The 27,483-nt window shown below is 44.6% G+C and overlaps 2 protein-coding genes across 4 annotated transcripts in view; one reads left to right on the forward strand and one right to left on the reverse strand.

Moving 5' to 3' along the window:
• The window catches only part of POLR3F (RNA polymerase III subunit F), a 56,542-nt gene extending 47,034 nt beyond the window's left edge, over window positions 1-9,508 (forward strand). For both annotated transcript variants that reach the window (XM_015817418.2, XM_015817416.1), the window contains one exon: window positions 9,143-9,508. In XM_015817418.2, coding sequence (XP_015672904.1) covers window positions 9,143-9,220 — 78 coding nt within the window. In that variant the 3' untranslated portion in view covers window positions 9,221-9,508. The remainder of the gene's footprint in view (window positions 1-9,142) is intronic.
• Window positions 9,509-17,637: 8,129 nt separating this feature from the next.
• The window catches only part of DELE1 (DAP3 binding cell death enhancer 1), a 40,638-nt gene continuing 30,792 nt past the window's right edge, over window positions 17,638-27,483 (reverse strand). For both annotated transcript variants that reach the window (XM_015817420.1, XM_015817419.1), the window contains 3 exons: window positions 22,091-22,233; window positions 18,761-18,854; window positions 17,638-18,345 (listed from right to left, as the gene is read on the reverse strand). In XM_015817420.1, the coding sequence (XP_015672906.1) occupies window positions 18,095-18,345; window positions 18,761-18,854; window positions 22,091-22,233 (488 nt within the window). In that variant the 3' untranslated portion in view covers window positions 17,638-18,094. The remainder of the gene's footprint in view (window positions 18,346-18,760; window positions 18,855-22,090; window positions 22,234-27,483) is intronic.

Here is a 27,483-nt window from a genome sequence, read left to right on the forward strand (position 1 = left end):
GCAGGACTGGCCTAGGGGAAATTTTTAGAGGGGGTTTTAATTATATTTTAATTAGATCACAGTTAAATATTTCCTTTTTAATTAATTTTTAATCTTGTAATGTATCTGTGTATTTTTACTCGATTGTTAGCCGCCCTGAGTCCGCAAGGAGAAGGGCGGGATATAAATTTAATAAAATAAATAAATAAATAAATAAATTAGACTTGGGGAGCTTTGCTCCAGGAAGGATTTCTATGCTGCAGTCTGTGGGGTGATGTGGTGGCAGTGCATCGGAGCCCTGTTCACTGAATACCTCCCTCAAGTCCCAGTATTTCTTTGGGATCTTTTCCTCCCCTTTTTGGTATTCCTGCATGGCAGTACCCAATTCCCTCCTTGCCATGGGTTTTTTTCCCCTTAGGGGTCAGAATCGCCTCCCTTTTTCCCCCAGGTTGGAGTCGGATTTTTAGGGGCTCCCTTCTCCAATTCACATGAGGGTTCTCCAGCACTGGAGATGGAGGATCCACAGAATGGGTTTAGACTGTATTCCTGCCCAATCAGATCAAGTCAGTCAGAGTTGCCACGCCCCGTCCAGGAGTACAGATCCCAGTCTTGACTTGATCTTGCCCATGGACAGAACGTACAACTCTGGCTCTTAGGTACAGTCTAGACCTTTAGTGGATTTTCCATCTCCTTCTTGTGCTGTTCCCTGGTAATTAATTCGGCTTTCCCTTATTAAATTGAACTTAAATTACTTAAATATTAAATTCTCAGCCACCTTTGCTCAGCTCTGAAGTGGGGGGGGGGAATCATAGGAAGATAGAAGGGGGCCCCTTCTCTCTTCCCTCCCCCCAGGAGCTTTCAGGCTTTAAAGCAAAGGGGCTGAGTTCCGTGGTCTAACGGCCGTTAGATCCCAGGGAATCCTCCGGAGCTCACGGCTGTGGCTCCGGCGCCCGGCAGGGCCTAAAAGGGAGTAGCTACGATCCCTCCCTCAAATCCCAGAAGAGGGGAAGACTCACTGAATTTCACAGCTATCAGCTCTTTGATCCCCGAGAAGCTCCTCCGAGGCGCGCGCACGTTCCAAACGGGCCTCCGATCAGCGTTTGCAGGCTGATCGGAGAACTGAGAAATGGCTGTTTCTCTAGCTCCTTTGAAGATCGCAGTGCCTTTCAGCTCAAGGCCCATTTCCCTCAGAACTCCCATTTCGACCGTTATTCGCGTGCGCGGCCGCCATTTTGAAACCGCGCGATCGCAAAGTGATCGACTCGACATTTGGGGGGGAAATTCGGGGGGAGGGGATCCTCCTCCCTCTTCGTGGGCTCTGTTTTCCCCAATTTCCCTGCTTTAATTTCAAAGAGGTCTCTAAATTGAGGGATCCGCTGACACAGCCGTGAATTGCCTGACGCTCCAACGGTCTCCAGCCAAATAGGCAGGCCACCATTGGGGCCTAGCTACCATTCAGGAGCGGCTTAGGCCCACTGCTGCACGGGGCCTAGCCAAACATCCGGCCTACTCACATACAGCCCTAATTCTCTCAATTCTGCAAAATTCTCACAACCTTTTGTTGGATCTGGTATCTCCTGGCCTCACCTTGCTTAACCATTACCTGGACAGGGTAAAAGTACTCCTCTTAGAGACAGTTACCTGGCAGATTAGTACAACTATAAACAACTGCGCATTAGCAGAATCTGCACATCAGTATTCACCTGGATTCCAGGTGTTCCCTGCTGAGCACCTGTCCTTATCCTGGGTAGGATAAGCCAGATTCCAGGCATACCTTTCAGTGTGTCTGTCCTTATCTGGGCTATTACCTCTGTCTACTACCAGCCTGTACCTGGGTTCCAGCCACACCCACAGTGCGTCTGTCCTTACCCAGGACACAATACTCTCTAGATACCGGGGGGTCCCCTTCGAGTCCCTGTGTTATCAGAGAATGGAGGTTTCAGATTCCTCTCCAAGGAACGTAGGGCCCGTTTCATTGGCCCCAATAAATGCTGCCCCGCCCCCTCTGGAGGGATCTGACATGGCTGTACCCAAAACCAAAGTCAGATCTACCAATAAGGCCTCCAAGAGGGCAGAAAAGCAAGCCAAACGGAGACACCAGGTCTTAGAAAAGGAGTTTTCTAGGGCACAAAAGAAGGCTAGGTTAGGCGATGCCCAGGTTGAGGGATTGGCGCATGAAACTCCCCTGGGGTTCCCAACCTTTCCCCCGGGAGGTTGGTCAACAGTCGAGTCCCCACATTCTCCCGTACGGCATGGGACAAGCGGAACTGTCCAAGTTCCCCAACTCTCAGCCACACGGGCGCATCACGGAACGCCCGAGGCCACTTTCACTCCCACAGTGGCAGGGCTGCGACCGACCGAATCTGCCACACTCCTCTCGGAGGATCATCTGGCCATATTAATTGCTCAGGCAGTTGACCGCGCTCTAGACGCCAGAGCGATACCATCTAGGCCACTGGCTACGGCCCCTCCTCCTACCCCTCACCAGATTGCCGAGACTTATTATGAACCTTCCTCTCCATCTGGCTCCTCATGTTCTGAGAAGGATCTCTCGCTACATGACCAGGGCATGGAGCAAGAGATCCCCATGTCCGAGGAGGAGGAACTTTCTCCCGATGCCCCTGCATTCAGCGGAATGTTCAATCCCTCTGCATTCGTTACTCTACTCCGCAAGGTTTCATCCACAGCTCACCTCGGGTCTGAGCCTCCATTGACAACAGCCACTGCCTCCAACGACTCGGAGTTAGATCCTAACTTCACGGAACCAGTGGCAGCTCAACACCGCATCCCTTGCCCTCCCATGTTCCTAACTGCCATCTGGAAGCAATGGACATCCCTGGCTTCCCTCCCTCTCCCAAGTGCTACTGATAAGAAGCTTTATAATGTAGCCAAAGATTTGGAAGAGGCACTCGAGGTGCCCGCGGTGGATGAACCCTTCGGTCCCTTAATTTCTCCCACTGTTATAACCGGAGATGTATCTGAGGCCCTCAAAGCGAAGGACCGTAAGTGTAACCTAGCATTCAGAAAAACTCACCAGGCAACTGCATGGGCAATCAGGGCAGCCACCTCCGCATCCTTTTTTAATTGATCTGCCCATCGATGGCTTAAGCAGCTCCAAGCACGGACACCAGTGGACGATGTCCGCTCCCACCAGGACCTCAGCAAGATGGTGGCGGCCATCAAATATGCATCGGATGCCACCCTCCAAGCCACCAGATTTGCTTCCAAGGCTATGGCATCCAGCATCACTGGTCGCCGTATGCTTTGGCTCAAGCACTGGCACGCCGATACCAAATGTAAGTGGCGTCTGTCAGCGGCCCCATACCAAGGAGGTAAGCTATTTGGGGAGGCTTTGGCCCCTTATTTAACTGAGAATAAGGACAAGTGCAAAGTCCTCAACCACCTCCTTAAAAAATCTGAAAAACGCCAAAGTTATTTTCCCCGTAGACAGTCCTTTCGGCCTGGGACTAGGTATAACTACACCCAGCCTTTCCGTCCCTTCCCGGCCAGGCAGGACAGACAAGAGAAACAGTATGACAGGCAGGCGGCTAAGCCCAGGCAACAGTTTCAGAGTAAGCGGCCCTTTCGAGGGAGTGGCCGTCCATTCCGTTGCTCCAGATGACTCCCTGGTGGTTCTTCCCATAGGGGGCAGACTCTCTTTCTTTGCCCACCAGTGGGAGGTGACCACCATGGACTCATGGGTGCTCAACACCATACGCTGCGGCCTCTACCTGGAGTTCATCTCCGATCCCCCAAATCGTTTTATTTCTTGCCCATGCCCCCGAAATCAGACAAAAAGAAGGTTGATGGGCGAAGCCGTCCAACACCTTCTGGACATACGGGCCATAGAACTGGTCCCGGTGGACCAGAGAGGTCGGGGATTTTACTCCATCCTTTTTGTCGTTCCCAAGACGTCGGGGGGATGGAGAGCCATCTTGGATCTCAAGGGCTTGAATTACCATCTTGCTTACCACAAGTTCAAGATGCAAACGCTCCAATCCATCTTAGGAAGCGTAAGGGGACTTCCTGACGTCCATCGACTTCACGGAAGCTTACCTTCATATCCCCATTTCTCTCGCCCACCGGCGGTTCCTACGGTTCGCTTACAAAGGTCATCACTATCAGTACAGGGCTCTGCCCTTTGGCCTCTCATCGGCTCCCAGGGTGTTTACCAAGATCCTGGCGGTCCTGGCAGCTCAGTTAAGGATGGTTCCGATCAGGGTCCAATGTTACCTGGACGACATCCTGGTCCAGTCATCTTCCATCCAGTCCGCCAGGACAGATCTAAAACAAGTGATAAAGCTGCTCCAGGACCACGGGTTCTCGGTAAACTTCCCCAAGAGTCACATGGTCCCCACAAAAAGACTGTTACACCTGGGGGCCATCATAGACACGATGGAGTGCAGGGTGTATCTATCTCAGGAGCGCCGGGACAACCTGAAGGAATCAGTCCTCCCAGGTACGCAGGGGACAGACAACATCCTTAATCAGCCTATCAAAATTGTTAGGGCAGATGATATCGGCCATAGCAATTGTCCCGTGGTCCAGACTCCACTCCAGGGAACTGCAGTGGTTTCTATTCCCTTTTCAGAGGCGGAACCTCAGTGCATCACAGCAAAGAGTGAGACACCCACCTCAGGTAGCGCGATCCCTCATGTGGCTATCTCCAGCCATCCTCAAAGGGTCGTTATTCAAGGAATCGGATCGAATTCTGCTGATGACCGACGCCAGCCTGTTTGGCTGGGGTGCACACCTTCGATCTCAGTGGACACAGGGCCGTTGGTCCCACTCGGACCTTCGACATGACATAAACTGGCTGGAGCTACGGGCCATACATTTAGCTCTTCGGCATTTTCACAGCCTGGTAAGAAGGCGACACGTGCTAGTCCTCACGGACAACGTGACTGCCAAGCCTCACGTGAACAGACGGGGGCACCCGATCCCGGACTCTATTCACCGAGTCGCTATTACTGGGATCCTGGGCAGAACACAATTTGGCTTCCATCAAAGCCGACCATATCTCGGGGAAGGAGAACACTCAGGCCGACTTATTGAGCAGAGCGACAGTAGATCACTCAGAATGGCGCCTTCACCCGAGGGTATTCAAGGAAATTTGCCACCGCTTCGGCCTACCGCTGGTGGACCTCTTTGCGTCCCCGGTCAACACCCACCTACAACGGTTCTTCTCCCGATTCCCATCCGAGGGGGCGGAACAAACATGCGCTTCGGACTCCATGGCCTCAGGGCCTGCTTTATGCCTTCCCACCTCTCCCCCTCCTTCCGGCAGTGGTACGCAAAATTCTCCGGGAGGGTGCAGAGATACTCCTAGTAGCTCCTTATTGGCCAAGGAGACCCTGGTTCGCCGATCTGATGAGCCTCTCCATCACAGACCCATGGCGAATTCCCCTGGACAGAGTCTCGCTCAGCCAGGGGACCATCCTTCACCCGGATCCCCAATGGCTCCAACTAGCCGTTTGGCACTTGAACGCTCTTGCTTGTCCCAACAGTCTTGTTCACCAGGGGTCATTGATATAATCCAAGCATCCCGTCGTCCCTCCACAAATCGTATTTACGAGGCTAAGTGGAAGAACTTCCACTCCTGGTGCCTCAGGCACAACTTGCCAATCTCACAACTCACTATTCCCCATATTTTGGAATATCTGTTGGAGGGTCTGGAGAGGGGATTAGCCCCGAACACATTACGCAGACAAATAGCTGCTCTTGCCACTGTCCTCACTTGCGACTCTGGGGGGTCGTTAGGGCATCATCCCCTGCTTCGATCATTCCTTAAGGGTGCTGCTAACACCAGACCACCTACAGTACATAGGTACCCTTCCTGGGATCTGCCACGGGTCCTTCTGGCCCTGACAAAGTCACCCTTCGAACCCCTAGGTTCATGCGACCTTCGCCACCTGTCTCACAAGGTGGCATTCTTAGTGGCTATCACGTCGGCTCGGCGTATCTCCGAGCTGGCCGCACTCTCGGTCCGCAAGGACCTATGCATTTTCCACTCGGATAGGGTGACCCTTCTCCTTGACCCCACTTTCATACCAAAGGTAAATTCACTGTTCCATAGGTCCCAGGATATTGTGCTCCCGGATTTTTGCCCTGACCCATCGCATACCCTGGAAAGGCAATGGCATCGCTTGGATGTCCGCAGGGCGCTCTGTTATTATATTTCACGGACAGCGGATTTCTGCAAATCAGAGGCCCTGTTTGTATCCTTCCACTCCTCCTCCAGGGGTCGAAAGGTCTCCTCGTCCACAATTGGCAGGTGGATTAGGTCGTGCATCTCCGGGGCATATCAGGCTGAATCCTTACCGGTTCCACGACAGGTCACAGCTCACTCCACTCGAAGTGCTGCTACATCTGCGGCCTGGGCCACTCAGGCGTCCATTGAAGACGTCTGCAGAGTGGCCACTTGGTCATCGCCTTCTCCATTTATTCGGCACTATAAAATCGATAAATTTGCCTCGGCGGAGGCCTCCTTTGGTAGGAGGGTACTCCAACAAGTAGTTCATCAGAGTGCCACACCAGACCGGTCTGCTTCCCACCCTAAGGGACAGTAGGCTTTGGTATGTCCCATTCTGTGGATCCTCCATCTCCAGTGCTGGAGAAGGGGCGTTGTCTTACCTGAACGCCTTTTCTCAGCACGGAGATGGAGGATCCACCCCCTCCCTCTTTTTGCTTTGGGTCGTTTAACGACTAGGACAGTTTAGTTTTATGAGCCAGTACGTCTTGTGTCAGTCAATGGCTTCGCTCGCGTCAAACTGGGATCTGTACTCCTGGACGGGGCGTGGCAACTCTGACTGACTTGATCTGATTGGGCAGGAATACAGTCTAAACCCATTCTGTGGATCCTCCATCTCCGTGCTGAGAAAAGGCGTTCAGGTAAGACAACGCCCCTTCTACTTGTGAAGTCATGTAAGTCCAAGCAGGCAGGTCTCTCCATTCCGGGTGCCAGTATAAAACTCAAATCTTTGTGTGGCTCCCCATTCTCATTTCCATCAGCTCAGTCACAAAATGGGCTGGGGCCTCCCCTTCTGTCAATCCTTCCAGTTGGCAAAAAGCTATGGAGACCTTCAGTCTCCTTTGCCTCAGTCCCAATTTTTCCACCACCTCTGGACTGACCACAAGTCCAATAGGGCCAACATGCTCTCCAGGCACAGGAAGCCACCACTAGCTCCACCGGGTTGGTCACAGGGATTACGTGTTGACTTACCAGGAAGTCGTCATCAGAGTCTATGTCGCTCTCCTCTGGAGGGGTCAGAGTTCCCAGCCCCCCCCCCAGCCAGGAGGGGTGAGCTCAACAACCTTTACTCCCTCTAACACTTTCGCAGAATTGTGGTGGCAGCTTCTCAGCTTTCCTTCCATGGCAGTTACAGTTTTCGAGATGGGTTTGGTGGAGTGACATTTGTGGCCTGGCGCCCTTCCTTCCCAGATTTGAAACTCGCTGTGGACCCCAACTTAGGTGCTGGACCCCCTTTTGCAGCTTTTGGAGTTTCTTTACAAGTGGGGGGCGAAGATTTGATCCAACCACAGCTACCCCGGTGTCAGCCTTTGGCCAAATCAATCTCCACTTCGTCTGCCAGCACATACCAGTTCTGTAGATTTCGTGTCCCCCCCCCCCCGTGAATTGCAGGTGTAGTAGACTTCATCATTGACGCCATCCTTAAAGCACTCAATCAGGATTTCTTTGGGCCATGTGACTAGCTGGCCTGCCAACCCTTGGAACTCCTGGATGTATGCAGTCACTGACCTTCGCCCTTGGGTGATGGTCTTCATACAGGTCCTTTCCTTGTGTTCCACCAGCAAAGGGCTGCCATAAAGTGGTTGTAATCCCGCAGCTGGGGGGGGTGTCCTTTTAGAGAGAGACCATCCATTTGGCAGCTGCACCCTCCAGCGCCATGGTTACGTGTCCTACTCAGGCCGTCTCCGTCCTCAGTTCAGTCCTATATTCTTGCATGTAGTTCCAAACTTGCACCAAGAAGAATCCCAGTTGCTTGGGGTTTCCCCCATATGTCACTCCCAAGGCTGGGACCTTTGAGGCCCAGCGTCTCTGAGGAGCAACCCCTGCAGGCGGAGGGAATTGTGCAGCTGCTGCTGATAGCACCGCTTGCACTGGCATCTGTCCAGACAGGGTAGGCTGCCACTGTAGTAGCTCCATCCACAGCTTGGTTTGGGGTGACTCAAGGAGCCTGGGTAGTTGTCTGCGTGAGGGTTTCCCTGGTTCTTCGGCTCTCAGTCACCTCTTGTATCAGGAACAGGCTTGATTCATCATGGCCTCCTCCAAGGTTTCCTCCCCAGTGACCATTGGGTGCTCTGGGCCTGACATATTCCTCATTGTGATTCAATTCCACTTGCCATTCCGCCTCATCTCCAGCACAGTACGGTCGAGAGGGGGAGCTGCCATAGCTCCAGGGTCCTCCAGTTTGCTCCTGGGGCTTGACATTTGATGCTCAGTCCCCCGTGGACTGTCTCTGAATTGACTATTAAAGCAGTTCTTGCTTAATGTCAGGGCTACCTCCATTCAATCCCTAGGAAAGAAAACCCCTTGACTCCATAAGATTAGAGAAAATGTACTTTTACTAGGAAACAACTGAATACAGCAAGAGTGAGGCAAGATCTGAAGAAAAACGGCAAGAAACAGTAAGTTAAAACAAACTCTAGAATCCACTCCCCTTGTATCTAGGCAACCAGAGGTCACACACCGGCCAAGGAAGGTTTTCATCTGCATACCAAAGCTAAGAGAGATAAGCAAAGCACAGGCAAGCAGTTGCAAAACTTCACAAAAACTTTCTACAGTCTTCTCTTGTATGATTCTTGCCTTCCCCTACAAATGCCCATCTCTCCCCCTTACCCCCTTTCCATGGCAGCAAGCAACACGCTGGCTGACACAGCCATTTGTCTGAAATGATATAGGGTTTCCTGCTTGAGCAGAGGGTTGGACTAGAAGACTTCCAAATCCTTTCCAACTCTGTTATTCTGTTATAATTTGGGTGTCTTCATGGACTCATAGATTCTCTGTGCAGCAGGTAGCACCACTTTACACTTACAGAGTTTAGAGGTAAGGTTACTTGTATATAAATTGTTCACAGAATTGTTTGCAATTATCGGTTGATATGATTTGATTGATATTGATTGTATCTTATTCCCTTCCTAGGTTTTTGATGATTGCCACGAAGGTGGAGAAGTATCTCCTGCAAACTGTGTTTACATGATGGAATGGCTAGAATTTTAGGAGTCAAATGAAGAAATTGGCTCTGAAACTTTAAACCTGATGAATCAAACTTTTTCTTAGAAAACTGCTTGGGCATTGGGTTGATCTTTTGAAAAAATTGACTGCCCTGCCATGTGCTAAATGGGATGCTGTAGGATTGAATCTAAATTCCTGCTTCCAAGTAAAATACATAGTAAGATACATAGGGATACAAGGCAATAGAGCTTTAAGAGACAAAGTTAAATTTTGGTTAAGAGTATTTGTTTGCTGTGCTGAATAAAATGAACCTGTGAATGGCAATTGAATCCTGCAGTGTGTGTTAAGATTGTCTTATTAGGGGAACCTTTAGTTCACTATTTCATGGAACTGAAAATCAGGGCCACAGTCCACCCAGATGTTCTCCTGTGAAAATCTTATTAAAATGACAAGAGAATTTCACAAAGTGGCAAAGCTTTCTATAGGTTAGTGGAACACTGAAATTGGAGTTGATGTTATATTCAGTAACATAAATGTTCATACTTTGATATTAAAAACAGATCTCTTGAAAATTTATTAAAATGCAAAACCAATCTTGTATGTGTTTGACCAAAACTGTAGAATTTGTTATCTGGAAATGTCAGCACCTGTCAAATTTGTCTCTGAGTCAGACTGACTATATGCTGCTGCCAAAATCAGATAGAAACTATGTTTTGAAACAGTTTTAAAAACAGTAAATCTTGAGATTTCTGCATATAAAACTCTCAGTAAAATATACAGGTAGCTGCACCTGGACCTAGAAAGGTTGTGCATTAACAATGTTCACAAATGGATATCCTCTATTTCTGATTGAGTGAACTGCAATTCATGAAAATGTAATCCTTTTTGTATTTTTTTTTAATCAGAGTGCTAATAGATTCCTGATAATTTGATACTATAGACTAACATGGCTCTTCTACTGTATCTTTTAAGGGAAACAGTACTAAGAGAATTTTTTTTCTCTTTTATGAATTAACTGAAGTACTTTGTCATTAAGCTTTCTTATTTTATTTAGATCTTTAAAATTGCATTTTAAAATGTGTCTGAACTTCATTTTACAGAACAAGTTACATCAGCCTAATTCTGCTTAAAATAATGCAAGGTACTTAGTTATACCTTTCTGAGGATGAAACTTGTCAACTTTTATTCTTTTTTTGATAATTCTTTTTATCTACCATTATAGTTTTACATTATTTCTGTTTTGTAATTCTTTCAGTGTAGAACAGTGGTGGCGAACCTATGGCACGGGTGCCAGAGGCAGCACTCAGAGCCCTCTCTGTGGGCACGCGTGCTGTCGCCTCAGTCCTAGGCCTTCAGCTGGATTTTATAAAACTTTTTCGCTTTAGGCCTCCACCGCCATGTGCAAAAGGGAGATAGAGCGGTATATAAATTCAATAAATAATAATAATAATCAGTCAATTTCAACATCTTGCAGGAAAAAAAATTCTTGCAAAGTTGGAATTGATTGATTGAACTTTTTAGTCCCACCCAGTCTGCTGTTACCACCGCAGCCACGCTCAGCCAATGGACCACGCCCACCCAATGGGCCATATCCAGCCAATGGGCCACGCCCACCTGGCACCCGACGATGCATAAGTGGGTTTTGGGTTGCAGTTTGGGCACTCGGTCTCTAAAAGGTTCGCCATCACTGGTGTAGAATGTTTATGGAAAATAATTGGATTCAGTTGTGCAGTATGTAGTTTGTTCATTTGAGGCAGGATGACTTGTTACAGCACTCTTGCAAAACCACTACGTCTGTTACCAGAAAAAAGTGAGAAAGGATAGTTCAAGGATGGAAATGGCCTTCGTACCTCCTGATCAACAGTACCCAGCCAGATGAACCACCTGTCTTTCAGAAGAATACCAAAGTCTAAAATATGAAGAGACTACAAATTTCTCAAGGCCATGGGCTGATAACATATAATGAACAGAACAAAGAATATAAATGGGGTGGAGTGGGGAAGTGACCAGATGCTTTGATAGCTTAATGTAGATAAGAATCAAAGGTTGGATTTGGACAAAACAGTCAACCCAGATGCAGCATATGTCCAATATAGCCATAAAATCCCAGACTAGCTACTTTGCAAGGTCAGGATAATAGTAAAATCTACCATTACTTAGATTAGGGGTGGGCAATTAACTTTTCCAAGAGGCCACATGAGAAACTGAGAATGTTGTGGAGGGCCACCATTCCCCCCCTCCCCCAGGCTAGATAGGGACAATCAAAGGGCTGAATGTGGCTAATGGGCTATAAAAAGCCCCGATCTACGAGAAATAACATTTTTTAAATCTTAATTTTAAATCTTAATTGCTCATGTAAATTGCTCATTTCCCCCCTGAAAATTATGTAGGGAATGGAGTGTTAATCATTAAACTTATATTTGCTTGGTACTTTTTGTAATAATGCCCAAACAGGATATATTAGGATATATTAAATTAATAAATGTAATTTTGTAACAATACAATAACATGCATATAAGTGATACATAATACTTCATGGCTTACATGGACATCATACAAGTAGTGATTTTTCATTACTGCTTTTTGCACTTTTCAATTTCTCAGCATAGGTGAAAATAACAGCTTGTTAATATCTTTTCCAACTAATAATTTTTATTAAAATATATGTCACCCTGAGTTGCAGCAGAATGTGAAAATGCTTTCTCTCTCCAATGTGATATACAGCTAGTTTTCTACTTAACAACCATTTATTTAGTGACCGTTTGAAGTTACAACAGCACTGAAAAAAGCAACTTACTGGTTGTTGCACTTATAACCAATTCCCATAATCTTATGATCAGAATTCAGGTGCTTGGCAACCAGCATGTATTTACAATGGTTAATCACTATTTATGACCTTCCCAACCAGTTTCCAACAAGCAACGTCAATGGGGGAAGCCAGATTTACTCAACAACTGTGATTCACTTAACAACTGCAGTGATTCACTTAACAACCATGGCAAAATAGGTTGTAAAATCAGGCATTACTCACTTAACAACCACCTTGCTTAACAATGGAAATTCTGGTGCCAATGTGGTCATAAGTCAAAGACTACATGTACAATCGTATGGAAAAGAACATCCTCTTTGAGTTCTATGTTTTACATATCAGGACATAGTAAAAATAATCTAGTCTTTATCGGTTCTTAAAAGTAGATAAATAAAACCTCAGATGAATAACAACACATGTCTTCATTTATTTTACAAAAAGACAAAATGGAGAAATCATGTATGAAAAACTAAGTACACATTATGAGTCAATAGCTTGTAGAACCACCTTTAGCAGCAATAACTGGAAGTAATCATTTTCTGTATGACTATCAGTCTCTCATATCGTTTGGAGGAATTTTGGTCCACTCTTTACAACATTACTTCAGTTCATTCACATTTATGGGCATTATTTATGCAGAGCTTTCTTGAGGTCCTGCCAGATTTCAATCAGATTGAGTTCTGGACATTGACTGGGCCATTGGAACACCTTAATTCTTTTCTTTCTCAGCCACTGTAGATTTACTGGTGTGCTTGGAATCATTGGCTTGTTGAATGACCCAGTGTCTCAGCCAAGCTTTAACTGTCGGACAGATTGCCTCACATTTGTCTCTAGAACAGGGCTTTTCAACTGGTGGTATGCGTACCACCAGTGGTACTTGACTGGCAGGTAGTATGCAAAGTGGTAGCGGGGTGGAGAGGAATGAGTTGAAGCGGCAGCAGTGCCACACAAGCCGGAGAGAGAGACAGTTGGAGCTGCAGGGCTCTGCAGAGGCACCAGGATCAGGGCTGGGCTCCAGCCGATTGGCGCTTCCGGGAGAGGAGAGGATATAAAAGGAGGTGGCTTTGGCGGGAAAGGGCCAGCGAGGGGCTGTCCCGCCCCGCCCTCTGGGCACACGAAGAGGTGACGAGCACCCAGCATCGCTGCTGACCATCTCTGCTGACTGCTGAGAAAGGAAAAAGGTAGAAGTGCTTCCCTTTCCCCCGGGATGCCAGCATTCGCACGCTTGCTACCTTCTCTGTGCACCTCCAGGGGCGGGGCAGAGACGGGAGGGGGGCTCGCTGGCTCCAGGGCTCCCCGTGGATCTAAGACTGAGCGCGTTCCGGCTTTGAAGGCCCCCACCGGTAGACCAGTGCCACGCCCACTCGCTGACCTCGCCTCGAAGCCACCAGGCTTCCCTTTCATCAGGACCACCCCTGCCTGCGTTGGATGGCTATGGCCGACGGTAGCATGGCCACCGGCAGCGCTGGCAATCTCTCCCCCTCCCATCATCCCTCTGTGAGCACAGAGGAAGGAAAGAGAAGCAGGGGAGGGAGGGAGGAGCAAGTTGGGAAAGAGACTGCCTTCTGAACACTTCTCAGGTTCATTTTTTTAAATTGCCAGAGGCTCCAGGCAGGAGGCATCCCAATTTGACCCCTTCCCCCCCCCCGTCGTTGCATCTGCCTGAAGGGCCTCTGCGTGGCTCTCAGCTCCCCTCCCAGACCCGCGCACGTGTTTGTATGTGTGCGCCTGGGGGGAGTCTCACCTCTTGCAGACCATGCTGTGACATTGAGGAGGAAAAGAACGGGAGAGGTAAGAGAAGCTGCGATGGGAGCTTCTTGCAGCCTTCCATGGGGCTGGGGGTGGGAGCTGAGGGGGGCAGACATGATGCGATCAGCAGCACAGGAGAAAAAAGGATAGAAAAATAGGCATAATTACCCAGAACAGAGAAGCTAGAAACAAGGCTAACAGCAAAGCACATCCACCAACCAAAAAGAGGGACTTTCAAACAACAAACTCATGGAACAGGTGACTGATACTATTGTGGTATGCAACACATGTTCCATGTATGCACTCATGCCCAAAGAACACCCAAACTACATGCATTAGATGCAAATTATCTGAACTACTACATGAAAAAGTTAGGAACTTCGAGGCAACTCTAGCCAAACCCCAACATACAAAAGAGCTCCACACAAACCGAACCAAATAATGAACAAATAACTCCCAGAGGATTTGACCCTACTGATAAACCTTTGGAGGAAGACAAATGGAGGTATGTCACACACAGAAAGAAACACAATACTCAATCACCACCAGATGGATCTGTAGCTGGCTAACAAACTGTACTCAACGAGTAGTCCTCAATGGCACTACATCCACATGGAGAGAAGTAAGCAGTGGGGTATCACAAGGTTATGTCTTAGGCCCAGTACTCTTCAATATCTTCATCAATGACTTAGATGAGGGAATTGAAGGGAACTCATCAAATTTGCAGATGACTCCAAACTGACAGGAATAGCCAACACCCCAGAAGACAAACTCAGGATCCAAAAAGATCTTGACCAAGTTGAACAATGGGCGCTATCCAACAAAATGAGTTTCAATGTGGAGAAAAGCAAAGTCTTACATTTAGGCAGGAAAAACCAAAGGTACAAATACAAACTGGGTGAGATCTGGTTTAAAACAGTAATTGTGAGAGGGACCTTGGAGTCCTAGTGGACGATCACTTATGAACCAGCATTGTGCAGCAGCAACCAAAAAAGCTAATACAATCCTGGGTTGTATAAACAGGCATAGAATCAAGATCACGCGAAGTATTAGTACTGCTTTATAAAACCCTAGTAAGACCACTCCTGGAATACTGCAGCCAATTTTGGTCACCATATCACAAAAAAGATGTTGAGAGTTTAAAAAAAATTCAGAGAAGAGCAATTAAGATGATCAAAGGTCTGGAGAATAAACATACGAAGAACAGCTATGGCACTTGTGTTTGGCTAGTCTGAAGAAAAGAAGAAATAGGGAGACATGATAGCAGTGTTCCAGTACTTGAGGGGCTGCCACAAGGCAGAGGGGGCCAGGTTGTTCACCAAAGCACCAGAGGGAAGGATGAGAAACAATGGTTGGAAACTGATCAAAGACAGAAGCAACCTGGAATTAAGGAGAAACTTCCTGACAGTGAGGACAATTAACCAGTGGAACAGCTTGCCTCCAGAAATCGTGGGCACTCCATCACTGGAGATTTTCAAGAAGAGACTAGACATTCACCTATCTGAGACGGTATAGGTTCTCCTGCTTGAGCAGGGGGCTGGACTAGAAGACCTCCAAGGTCCCTTCGAGCTCTATTCTATTCTGTTCTGTTCTGTTCTGTTCTATTCTATTCTATTCTATTTCTATTCTATTCCAGTATCTGAAGGGCTGCCACAAGGAAGAGGGGGTCACACTGTTCACAAGAGCACCAGAGGGAAGGACGAGAAACAATGGTTGGAAACTGATCAAAAGAAGCAACCTGGAATTAAGGAAAAACTTCCTGACAGTGAGAACAATTAACCAGTGGAACAGCTTGCCTCCAGAAATCGTGGGTGCTCCATCATTGGAAATTTTTAAGAACAGACTAGACAATCATTTGTCTGGGATGGTTATAGGTTCTCCTGCTTGAGCAGGGGGCTGGAATAGAGGACCTCCAAGGTTCCTTCCAGCTCTGTTCTATTCTATTCTATTCTATTCCTATCCTTATCCTATTTTCATAACCAATAACGACAAACCAAAATGGTTTCTCCCTTTTTTCCCCCCAGGACTAATGTAGCTGTTCAGGGGGGCAGCATATCAGGTCCATCTTTGTGTCCTGCCATTCTGTTGGAGGGGACGGGGAACATTGGAATATTTGGAATGCTTTCGCTTTGCTATAATGCTTGGGAATTAGGGAGATTGTCTTGGGATGAAGCAGACTCCCTCCCAGCTGGTTCCAAGGTCATCATGCCCTGAGATTGACCTGTTATCAGCCATCATATTAGCTGCCATTATCTCAACAGGGGATGTATAATTTTAACTGAGTCATAAAATCATAGGCAGAGTTTAATCACATACTTTTGAGACTTTGGCAAAACAACTAGGGATAGCATCAAGATTACTGGAAGTGATAATATCATTCAATGTTGCACTAGTTAGGCCACATACTGCATCCAATTTTGGTCACCATGATACAAAAAGAATGCTGAGGCCCTAGAAAGAGTGCAGAAAAGAGCAGCAAAGATAAGGAGTCTGGAGACTAAATCATATGATGAATAGCTAAGGGAATTAGGTATGTTTAACCTAGCAAAGAGAAGGCTTAGGGGAGATGTGATAACAATTTTCCAATACCTGATGGGCTGTTGCAGGGAAGAGGGCATCAATTTATTCTCCAAAACACCTTAGGGCAGGATAAGAATCAATGGGTGGAAGCTTGTCAGAGGAGATCCAACCTGGAAATAAGGAATTTCCTGGCAGTGGGATTAACTTGCCCCCCAGAGTTGTGAGTCCTCCATCATTCAAAAAAAGATTGGACAACCATTTGTCTAGGATGGTATGAGGGCTTCATGAATATCAAGTAAAATAGACCCATCCTGGAAAATACAATGAATGCTTTGTTTGAGATGATTTTGAGTCAACAAAATTCATTCTGGGATTCCTGCAACAAATCTCAGCATACAAGACATAAAGAGAAATGTTATTGAAATTAGCAGTTGCAAAGGCAATTTCTATATAAGAAACATCCAAACATATGCAAGAAAAATTCCAACCATTTGGGAAAGAACTTTTCTTGAGAATGAGAATGTTTTGGGATGACACCCCTCGTTTCCAGGTACAATATTGCTGACCTAGTTATACACCTGCTCTTTCTAGAGAAATGCTAGTTATTCTTTCACATGAAACCCATTGCAGAAATTGGTATGATGGGTCTTCTTTTAGGACAGTTTGAAACCATTCTATTGTTGAAGGAATGGCATGGGAGCAGATAAATAAGGAAATTTACCTGTTAGTAATTGCTGCCAGTATTTATTTTTAACAAGATGAGAATGCAAATTCTGTTTTTTCCAAAACATTCCATTTTTGCAGCATTTTGTTTTAGGGAAGACATTCCAATGACCACACTAGATATTACGGCATGTCTAGTATGCCATAGTAGGCCTAGAACATCATATATTTTACATTCAGTTACTGAATTCTTTCTAAATGCTATTTATGAGAGCATCATAAATTGAAGAGCTGTGGTGGTGCAGTGGTTAGAATTCAGTATTGCAGGCTAACTCTGCAGACTGCCAGCAGTTCGATCCTGACCAGCTCTAAGTTCACTCAGCCTTCCATCCTTCCAAGGTCAGTAAAATGAGGACTCAGATTGTTAGGGACAATATACTGATTCTATAAACTGCTTAGAGAGGGCTGTAAAGTACTATTAAGCAGTATATAAGTCTAAGTGCAATTGCTAATGCTATCGGTAAGTGTAGATTATTTCTGTCCATAGCAGAACCAGTTTAAATAATTGTTTCTTATACTTGTAACTCAGTGTGTTTTATGAATTTCCTAACTGGATGTTTTCATTACAGCAATATCTCAACATTGTTTCAAGATCTTTCAATGTCCTTTTGGAATCAAAGCAAATGCCATCACGGAATTCTAGGCATCCAGAAAATCATGTTTCATAGGCTTGAAAGCCATATGGTATGGGTGAGATTAGTCCACAGATACACTTTTATGGATGCAGCATTTTCATGGTCTGATTGTAATGAGAATGTTCAGTTCAAACACTGAGTACAAATTTTCTCCAAAACATTTAATGAAGGCAATTAGCTTGGTGACAATTTTGCAAGTTTGTAGAAAAGTTGTCATATAGCACATTAATACTTATAATTTCCTGAGGTTAGTTACAACAGACACTTGTAGGATGAAATAGTCCATCAAAGCAGGATTTGGTTATAATATTCAATGATAACAATTACTTTCCTCAGTACCAGGTAAGTCGTTATACATTTATGAGACAATTAAATATAACTTCAAAATGTCCAGCTGGTTCTAATCTTATAAAAAGTAAGTTAGGACCATAACAATATTTTTTCAACTTTCTGAAAAGAAATTTTCTTCATGGTCCTCATTAATCAACTATTATTCCTGTGTGTAGAGCAAGGGAAAGGCTGTAGTTTGATGGAGAATTCATCAGATAGCCCCAAATAGGATTGCAGTTCAGAACTATCTGCCATATCTTCCAGATGTCCTATGCTCCATGAGCGAAGCAAACCAACAGTTGGCTGTCCCAAGTGAGCACTCAGTGGCTGACCAAGGATCTGAAGGCATGGACTCGACAGACATGTTCTTTCTTTCAGTGGTAATTCATTCTGGTTCTGCATAGCTGAGAGAAAGAACACAGGGATCACAGAGATTAAATTTGTACTTCATATAAATTCAAACCTTGTAAACATGAACAAGCTTTAATGCAGAATGGGACAACTTGTCACAGCCAACTCGTTGCGGCCAACTTGCTGCAGCCAACTCACCATGGTCAACTAGCTACAGGACAACTTGCTGCGGGACAATTTAACAATTTCACTTATTTAAAATAAATAAATTATTTTAATTTTTGCCATTCACATTTCATTCTGTCCCTCCTTTTGCATCCTTTCTTTAATGATTCTATTCCATTATTTCTTTGATATTAGTGTAAGTCTTGTCCTCCAGCGAGTTGGCTATGGCAAGTTGGCCCACAGCAAGTTGGCCACAAAAAATTGCCAGGTCAGAATACTGCTTGTTTACTTAGCTGTTATTACCTGCTTTGTACCAGCAGCAGAAAAGCCATTTAACATAGCGATATTGGGCCAAGAGGTGTCCCTGATGAGCTGCTCGCTGATAATAGAGGATTGCCTATAAAGAAATAGCAATTTTTGAGACAAAACACATTTACTACTTATGAGAAAACTGCGATATACACATATGCACATATATGTGTATGAAATTATTCTTTTGCGGAATATATTTTACAAATATGTCATATAATCTAGATGGTCAGATGAAAAAAGTAAGCTTCTATATTTAGGCAAGAAAAACCAAATGCACGGGTATAGTATAAGTAGTACCTGGCTCAATAGTAGTAACTGTGAGAGGGATCTTACTGTCCTAGTGGACAATCACTTAAATATGAGCCAGCAGTGTGCTGCAGCTACCAAAAAAGTCAACACAGTCATAGGCTGTATTAACAGAGGGATAGAATCAAGATCACGTGAAGTTTTAATACCAGTTTATAATGCCTTATAAGATATATAAGACCACATTTAGAATACTGCATCCAGTTTCAGTTGCCAGAATGCATAAAAGATGTTGAGACTCTAGAAAGAGTACAGAGAAGAGCAACAAAGATGATTAGGGGACTGGAGGCTAAAATATATAAGGAACGGTTGCTGGAATTGGATATGTCTAGTTTAATGAAGAGAAGGACAAGGGGTGACATGATAGCAGTGTTCCAATATCTCAGGGGCTGCCACAAAGAAGAAGGAGTCAAGCTATTCTCCAAAGCACCAGAAGGCAGGACAAGAAGCAACGGATGGAAACTAATCAAGGAGAGAAGCAACCTAGAACTAAGGAGAAATTTCCTGACAGTTAGAACAATTAATCAGTGGAACAACCTTCCTCCAGAAGTTGTGCATATTCCAAAACTGGAAGTTTTTAAGAAAAGACTGGACAGCCATTTGTCTAAAATGGTATAGGGTTTCCTGCCTGAGCAGGGAGTTGGACTAGAAGACCTCCAAGGTCCCTTCCAACTCTATTGTTGTTGTTGTTGTTGTTATTATTTACCTTTCTCTTAATTGTGCATAGGAAAACCCTCCAAGGTCCCTTCCAACTCTATTAATCTGTTATAGATTTGATAGACAAATGATAGATAGGACATTGAAAAATATTTTGCAGGGCTGCTTTATTATAAAACTTTATGTTAATGAGGAATCTTAAAAGATATTTATTTTATAATGAAAATTTTCTAAGGCAAAATTAATCAATCTATAGCCTTCAAAATACTTTTTCAGTTTTAAACAGCCAATCTGAATACTGAAAAGTATGCTATTCATGCACTACAGAATGCATTAAAAGTATAAGTAAAAAAATGAAGAAAAAAGCGTTAATTTCTCAATTGAAATTTCCTGGTCCAATCCACTTTGCATGCCACTTTAACTTTCCATTGTCCTAAAAACCTAAATCACTGTATTAGGAATGACTTCCCCTTATTCTGTTTCCCCAGTTCATTTTTTTATCTATCTATCTATCTGTCTGTCTGTCTGTCTGTCTGTCTGTCCGTCCGTCCGTCCGTCCGTCCGTCCGTCCGTCCGTCCGTCCGTCCGTCCGTCCGTCCGTCCATCCATCATCTATCTATCTTACTTTTGGTACAGAAGCTCTCAGCAGTGAAAATACTGTTTCTGCCTCTTATTTTTCCTCAGAACAAAAACTTGTGAAGTAGGTTGGATTGAGAGAGAATAATGGTCCCAAAGTCAGTCAAGATTATAACATATTTTCCCCATTTCCGTTGCCTCCAGTGAAAGCTTTTACAAATATAATTGCATCACAGAATATGTTTTCCTTATCCAGATGTAATCCCACACAATAAATAATTACTGCATAGCAATCTACACTTGTCAAGGGAGGAGTTTTTTAAAAAATTACTACTGGTATGGGATGGGGCAAGGCAAGGCAAGGTGGAGAATACATGGTAACTCATACACCCAGAGATTCCCACCCCTGCTTTAAGCACAAATGAAACCACAGAAGGCCAGGCTTCTACACCAAAAGCAAGGTACCTGAGGGGAAAAAAGCCCCCAAAAAGTAGCAGTTGGGAACAGCTTTGGAAACAGCTATATAGATCTTACAAAACATGTGGTGACTTTAATATATCAAAAGAAAGCTGCTATAAGAACCACTTCAATCCACATCTTAAGAAAGCAAAATTCTTGGAAATGGAACTTTTATTAAGAGAAATTGATAGCAAGCATAATAGACAGGATCTGAGGGATTCCCTCACAAATCAATGTTTTAAAGTGTCTCTAAGCAACCCCCATCCTGCAGTTCTTCCCGGGGATTCAGACTGGCAGATTTCTAGGCGTAAACATCAAGATAACATCAATCCGGCTCCGTTGTACATGATCATGCAACAGCTCCTTACTTGATGATGGATAAATAAACCAGATTCCGGAGGCTGTATATTTTCAACCCCCCCCCCCCCTTTCCTAGTTGCCCAGTAAGGAGGAAAAGTTCAGAGGTGCATAGGATAAGAGGCAAATGGTTACATTGTAATGGTTAGCAGAGGTGAATAAACAAAAGGTTACTTTGTAGTGAATAGTGAAAGTAATAACCCCCCTTGGGAGTATGGCAGGACCCAGGAAAGGGTAAGAATTGGTTTTAGATCAGAGGAGATAGATAGAAAGGAAATATAACTGGATCCTGACATCTGCTCATTTACTCAAATGCACTTTATGATACATCTCTCGAGTGCTTTGCAAGTCTTAGCTACAAGTACAAAGAAACAAAATATTAATAGCTTGTATCTACTTTAAAAGGAGAGTCAGTTTGGTAAAGTTGCAAGTAAAAACCTTTGCCATGAAAATTTGAAAGACTAGTCCCAGCAGTTTCCAGAAATCAAGATTGACCTGACACACAACTTACTTCAGAAGACAAGGATAACCCAAAGAAAAAAATTCTCTTATTTTCAACAGCATTTAAAGCTGCTGACCTGCACAATTAGTACCACAGCATATCCATTCCTTGTACGTATCAATAGGCAGGCTGTCTTCTTTCTAGATTGAAGTCTGTAACTCATCAGAAAATGAATACATATAAACTCACACTAATATAGAAGTGGTATCTTTAGTGCTCTCTCCCTTCTTATCTGCAATGTTGTACAATTGTTGTGTACCTCTTTTGCACTTTCATAACACTTTCCACCAAAGATAATTTTTCTGCAGTGAAGAAGCAACAAGATAGGAGAAAGCAAAGGGCAACTACTGAACTTGTCTCTATGTTCCAGGACATAATAGGCACTTAATAAATGATTCCCTCTCACTCAGTTTTCTACATAAAGCGGTAACATAGGCTGAATAAAACAAATGGGACTGGAAAACCTTAGTCATGTCCTTTGTGGTGCCTCTTCCATGTTCATAGCATAATCCTACATTGTACTGGGCTTTGCTATAGTTCTGATCTGCAGCCAGCTTGAAACAGGAAAAAGCCATTTTGTACTGTTCAGCTTGCATGTTTTCAAGTCCTGAGAAAACAATATATAACAATAAAAAATTTAGGCAATATTAATACTCATACTTTCTTTAAATAAACATATAATCATTTGTCTCATTTATAAGAAGTAACTTCCGATCTAATTTGGAGGCTTAAACATAATTGCACCAAATTCAGCTATACTATCAAATTCAGTCTTATATAGGTAGTCCTCAACTTATACCACAATTGAGCCCAAAATTTCTGTTGTTTAAGTAAGACATTTGTTAAATGGGTTTCGCCCCGTTTTATGACCTTTCTTGCTACAGTTGTTAACTGAATCTGGCTTCCCCACTGACTCTGCTTGGCAGAAGGTTGCAAAAGATGATCACATGACCTTGGGACACAGCTATGGTCATAAACATGAACCATTGCCAAGCATCTGAATTTTGATCACATAATCATGGGGATGCTGCAAAGGTCATAACTGTGAAAAACGGTCATAAGTCACTTTTTTCAGTGCCTTTGTAACTTTGAACGATCACTAAACTAACTGTTGTTAGTCGTAAGTTGAGGACTACCTTACAGGATCCTTCCAACTACACAGCAAAAAAGATTTGCTATTCCAGTTTTACAAATGTCCAGAAAGTTACACGGGTTTTAAACATGGCAGAGATTATTGGACTAACATATCAATGGAGTAACATTAACAAGACTCTTGCCTTGGGCAGAGGATTGGACTAGAAGACCTCCAATGGACCTTCCAGCCCTATGATTTTTGTAAGCATACATCTTTGTGCCTCAATAGACATTAGCTGGTGCACAAATTTCCTTCAGTAATTGAGTGAATGGATTTCTGAAGGACTTATGAGGGCAGAAACTGAATATAGTAAAAAAGGATACCGTTGTGGAACATACTCTCCTAATATCTATAGAATCATTATTTGTGTCATGTATTGTAACTGAAATGGGAAATTTTGTACTATGCAGGTACAAGTGGAAATAATCTTAAGGAAATTATACCCAGAGAGTACATTACTCGCATCTGTAGTGACAAATCTGCTTAAGCAAAATCCATATAGGACATTTAAGGCTTGCCTTGCTGACAATTTTCTCCTTCGGAAAGTGGAGCACAAACAAAAGAATCAGCTGTCACTGACTTCGATACTGATATAAAAGACATAGCTGAAGAAGTGAACATACATACACACTAATTAAAGCAAGCAAGAAACTCCAGAATTCTTAATTTTAATGGAAATTAAAGTTGAATGATTGGAACCTGTTTCTTGGACTTAAAATGTAGATTTGAATAAGCTCAGGGCAATGGTAAGTAGAATTCCTTGGTAGGTGAGAATAATAGGAAAAAGAACTTGTTAGTTCTAGGCCTCCCTTAGACATGAAAGCCAATTGGATGACTTTGGGCCAGTCACTCTCAGCCCAACCCACCTCACATTTATTCTGGAGAAAAACAGGAGGCAGGAGAATTAGATATGTTTGTAGGCTTGAGTTGAATGAATAATAAAAAAATTAGACAAAATTCTAATAATAGCAATAAAGCAACATCCACTGACCCAAGCTTAAGAGGCATATCCATTACCTGACAAACTCAGAATGTTATTTTCAAGCTCCAGGTCTAGCTTTTAGCACTAAGATTTCATGGTGGTTTCCAAGTACTAAGAAGATTTACCCTGCTTAGTTTTCAATCCTAAACAAAGCCGATGAGAATTCCTGAAAAAAGATACGAAAGCACCTATTCAAATAATTCAATCAGAAAAAAATGGGAGACTGCAGGAAAATAACAATGTGCAGCTCAAAAAACTTAACGAAGACCTGAAAATAGTTTGGAATTAACTGTATTGAAGATATCAGTAAAATTACTGTTGAGAGTAAACTAAGGTTGGCAAAGGATGTCATGAGCAATCGAATGAAGATACAGATAGTCCTCAATTAACAATGGTGTTTGGGACTGGAAATTCCATCACTAAGCAGTGTGGTCATAAAGTGTGACATCATCATTTCTTAGTGATGACAATCCCTGCAATCCCCACTGCATTCAATAAGCGAGGACTGCCTGGGCTATTAAATACAGGTAGTCCTCAACTTAATGATCAAAATTGAGCCCAAAATTTTTGTTGTTAAGCAAGACAGTTGTTAAGTGAATTTTGCTCCATTTTATGACTTTTCTTGCTACAGTTGTTAAATGAATCTCTGCAGTTCTTAAGTAATATGGTTGTTAAGTGAGCCTGGCTTCCCCATTGACTTTGCTTGTAAGATCACAAAAGGTGATTGCATGACCTCAGGATACTGCAACCATTATAACCACTTGCCAAGCATCTGAATTTTGATCACAAGACCATGGGGATGTTGCAATGGTCATAAATGTGAAAACTGGGCATAACCATTGTAACGTTGAATAGTCCATTGTAACTTTGAATGGTCACTAAATGAACTCTTGTATGTCGAGGACTTCCTGTAGAGAGTTCACATGACTATGACATGGAAGAAGGCCAGAATCCAGAAGCGTTTGTTTCTGCCACAAACTGTGTCCCAGGCAAGAGCTACAGGTGGGTTGGATAGCACTGTGGAGTATGAATGGGTGGACAGATACTGTGGTCAGGCATTACAGGCAAGTGGCTGCCATGGAGTACAAGCAAGAAGTTTCTACAGAATACAAATGGGTGCTATGAAGTACAATGTCAACTGTCTGACTAGCGAACTCAAAATCAACGAATCTTCAAGGCTTTGAAGCGCTATAAAAGAATTTATTAAATACACATCTCAGAACTGAAGAAGCAAAACCAGCTCTGGTTTTCCTGCAAGAAATTTTGCCAAGTTAACAATAGCTTCCCTTAGCCCCCACTCACAGGGTGTTCACATTGCCCAATCATATCTCTTTGGTTTGTTATGAGAATGGTCCACTTCTCCATCTGACACCTGCGTTAGTAACCTTGGCATTCTTGTAGGCTCTCACAGTCCGTGGACAGCTTCTCAGAATCCCATTTTCTCCCCACACTTTCTATCCCTCCCCCTTTTCTATGACAAGTTGAGTAGCAATATAAGTTAGTAGGCATCTTAGCAATTCAACCTTGACACACACATGGATGCCATGGTCAGGCACTAGAAAATGGTCAGGCAGATGCTGTGGGTGTGTACTATGGAAAACAAGATTCCCATGCTCCCTGGAAGCACCCCAGGAGAGAAAGCGCTGGCAGCAACAGTGACTTGTGGCTTCCTGCCAATTTTCCCACGGACTTTGTTTGTTGGAAGCCAGCAGGGAAGGTCACAAATAGAAATCCTATGATCACAAAATGCTAAAATTGCAAGCCAGTTGCCTTGCGCCCAAACTGTGAACATGTGATTATGGGGACACTGCATTCAGTGACATTGTAATTTCAAATGGTCATTAAATGAGTAGTTGTAACCTGAGGATTCCCTGTAGCAAAATGTTATGAAATAATGGCAGTTGGGATTTATTCTGATGTATCTTTCTGATCTTCAAAAAAGATGGAAAATAACTTTTTGCTTAAAAGCTGGGCTACCCATCTCTGAGAGATTGAACAATCAACTCTTAAGGATGGTTTAACTGGTTTTCCTGTATACTGCAAAGGATTGGATTAGCTGATTTTTATGATCCTTTCCAACTCCACTATTCTGATTTTAGCTCTCTCAGCCTTAGGAAGCAGACAACGGTAAACTACTTCTGAAAAACCTTGCCAGAAAAACTGTAAGATCTTAGCCACCTGTTAATTGGAATTTCAGATGAATAAAAACATTTCCATTGAATACATGTGTGATTTTCCAAAATAAATTCTTCTTTTCCAGAGCTATACAAAATACCGTATTTTTCGCTCTATAAGATGCACCTGACCATAAGACGCACATACTATTTCTCATTCCCTCTTTCTCTCCCTCTATTTCTCTCTCCCTCTCAAAGATCCTTAAAATCCTTAAAGGTTATGCTTGGGCGGAAGACTTTTGCTTTTACAGATGGGGCGGGTGGGCCTGACATTCGCGCGCAGGCAGGACCCCGCCCGCCGAGCCACCGCTTCCCCATCGTCCTCCACGCCAGCCGGCTCCGTCTCCAGACCTCCCAGCTGACGGGCGCAGGTCCGGGGGTCGCCAGCTGACGGGCGCAGGAGTTCGGCGCTGCAGCGGCCTCACCTTCGCCCTCCGCACCGGCCAAAGCGTTGCCTGACGTTCCAGCTGACGGGCGCAGGTCCGGGGATCGCCAGCTGACGGGCGCAGGAGGTAGGCGCTGCCGCGGCCTCCCAACCGCTTGCTTCTTCGGCTGGAGCAATTGCAAGGGCTTGCATGGTCCCCAAGGGCCGCTGACGCGCTCCCCGCCGCCGGCGACCATGCAAGCCCTTGCAATTGCTCCAGCCGAAGAAGCAAGTGGCTGGGAGGCCGCGGCAGCGCCTACCTCCTGCGCCTGTCAGCTGGCGACCCCCGGACCTGCGCCCGTCAGCTGGAACATCAGCCAACGCTTTGGCCGGTGCGGAGGGCGAAGGTGAGGCCGCTGCAGCGCCGAACTCCTGCGCCCGTCAGCTGGCGACCCCCGGACCTGCGCCCGTCAGCTGGGAGGTCTGGAGACGGAGCCGGCTGGCGTGGAGGGCGATGGGGAAGCGGTGGCTCGGCGGGCGGGGTCCTGCCTGCGCGCGAATGTCAGGCTCACCTGCCCCATCTGTAAAAGAAAAAGTCTTCCGCCCAAGCATAACGCCAGCAGTTCTGTGCCACAGAGGCTTGAGACACGGAGGCGCGGGACGCGGCGCGGCGCGGTGGGAGGCGGCATTTGCTCCATAAGATGCACAGACATTTCCCCCCATCTTTTTGGGGGGGAAAAGTGCGTCTTATAGAGCGAAAAATACGGTACTTCCTTCAAAATGTCTAATTGCAGCCCCTTGTGAGCTGTTGATCAAAGCAAGCAGGAACTTTAAATATGTGCTCAAAAGGGGGAAAGAAAGGAAAGTGACTGTAAACAAATAGATTTTTTTAAAAAATAGAGACAACTGGATTTTGAAAAAAAAAATCGTAACAGGTTAAGATCGAAACTCCATGACTATAAGACTGGTGGGAAAGATTAATTATTTGGCAGTCTGAGGTACAGCATCATCAATATGAAAATTATGCCAAGTTGAGAATATTCACCCAGCTTCCACTAGTTGTCATTATGGGTATCCCTGGAATAAGAGGCACTGACAACAGTCACTGTTGCCACATCCCAAATGGACCAATATACAGCAACGTACTCTTTTGAGATTGTAATGTTTATATACTAACTCCAGCATCCAAATGGCCATAAGTA

This window comes from Protobothrops mucrosquamatus, unplaced genomic scaffold (genome assembly GCF_001527695.2).
Source record: "Protobothrops mucrosquamatus isolate PMUCROS unplaced genomic scaffold, P.Mucros_1.0 scaffold586, whole genome shotgun sequence".
NCBI lineage: Eukaryota > Metazoa > Chordata > Lepidosauria > Squamata > Viperidae > Protobothrops > Protobothrops mucrosquamatus.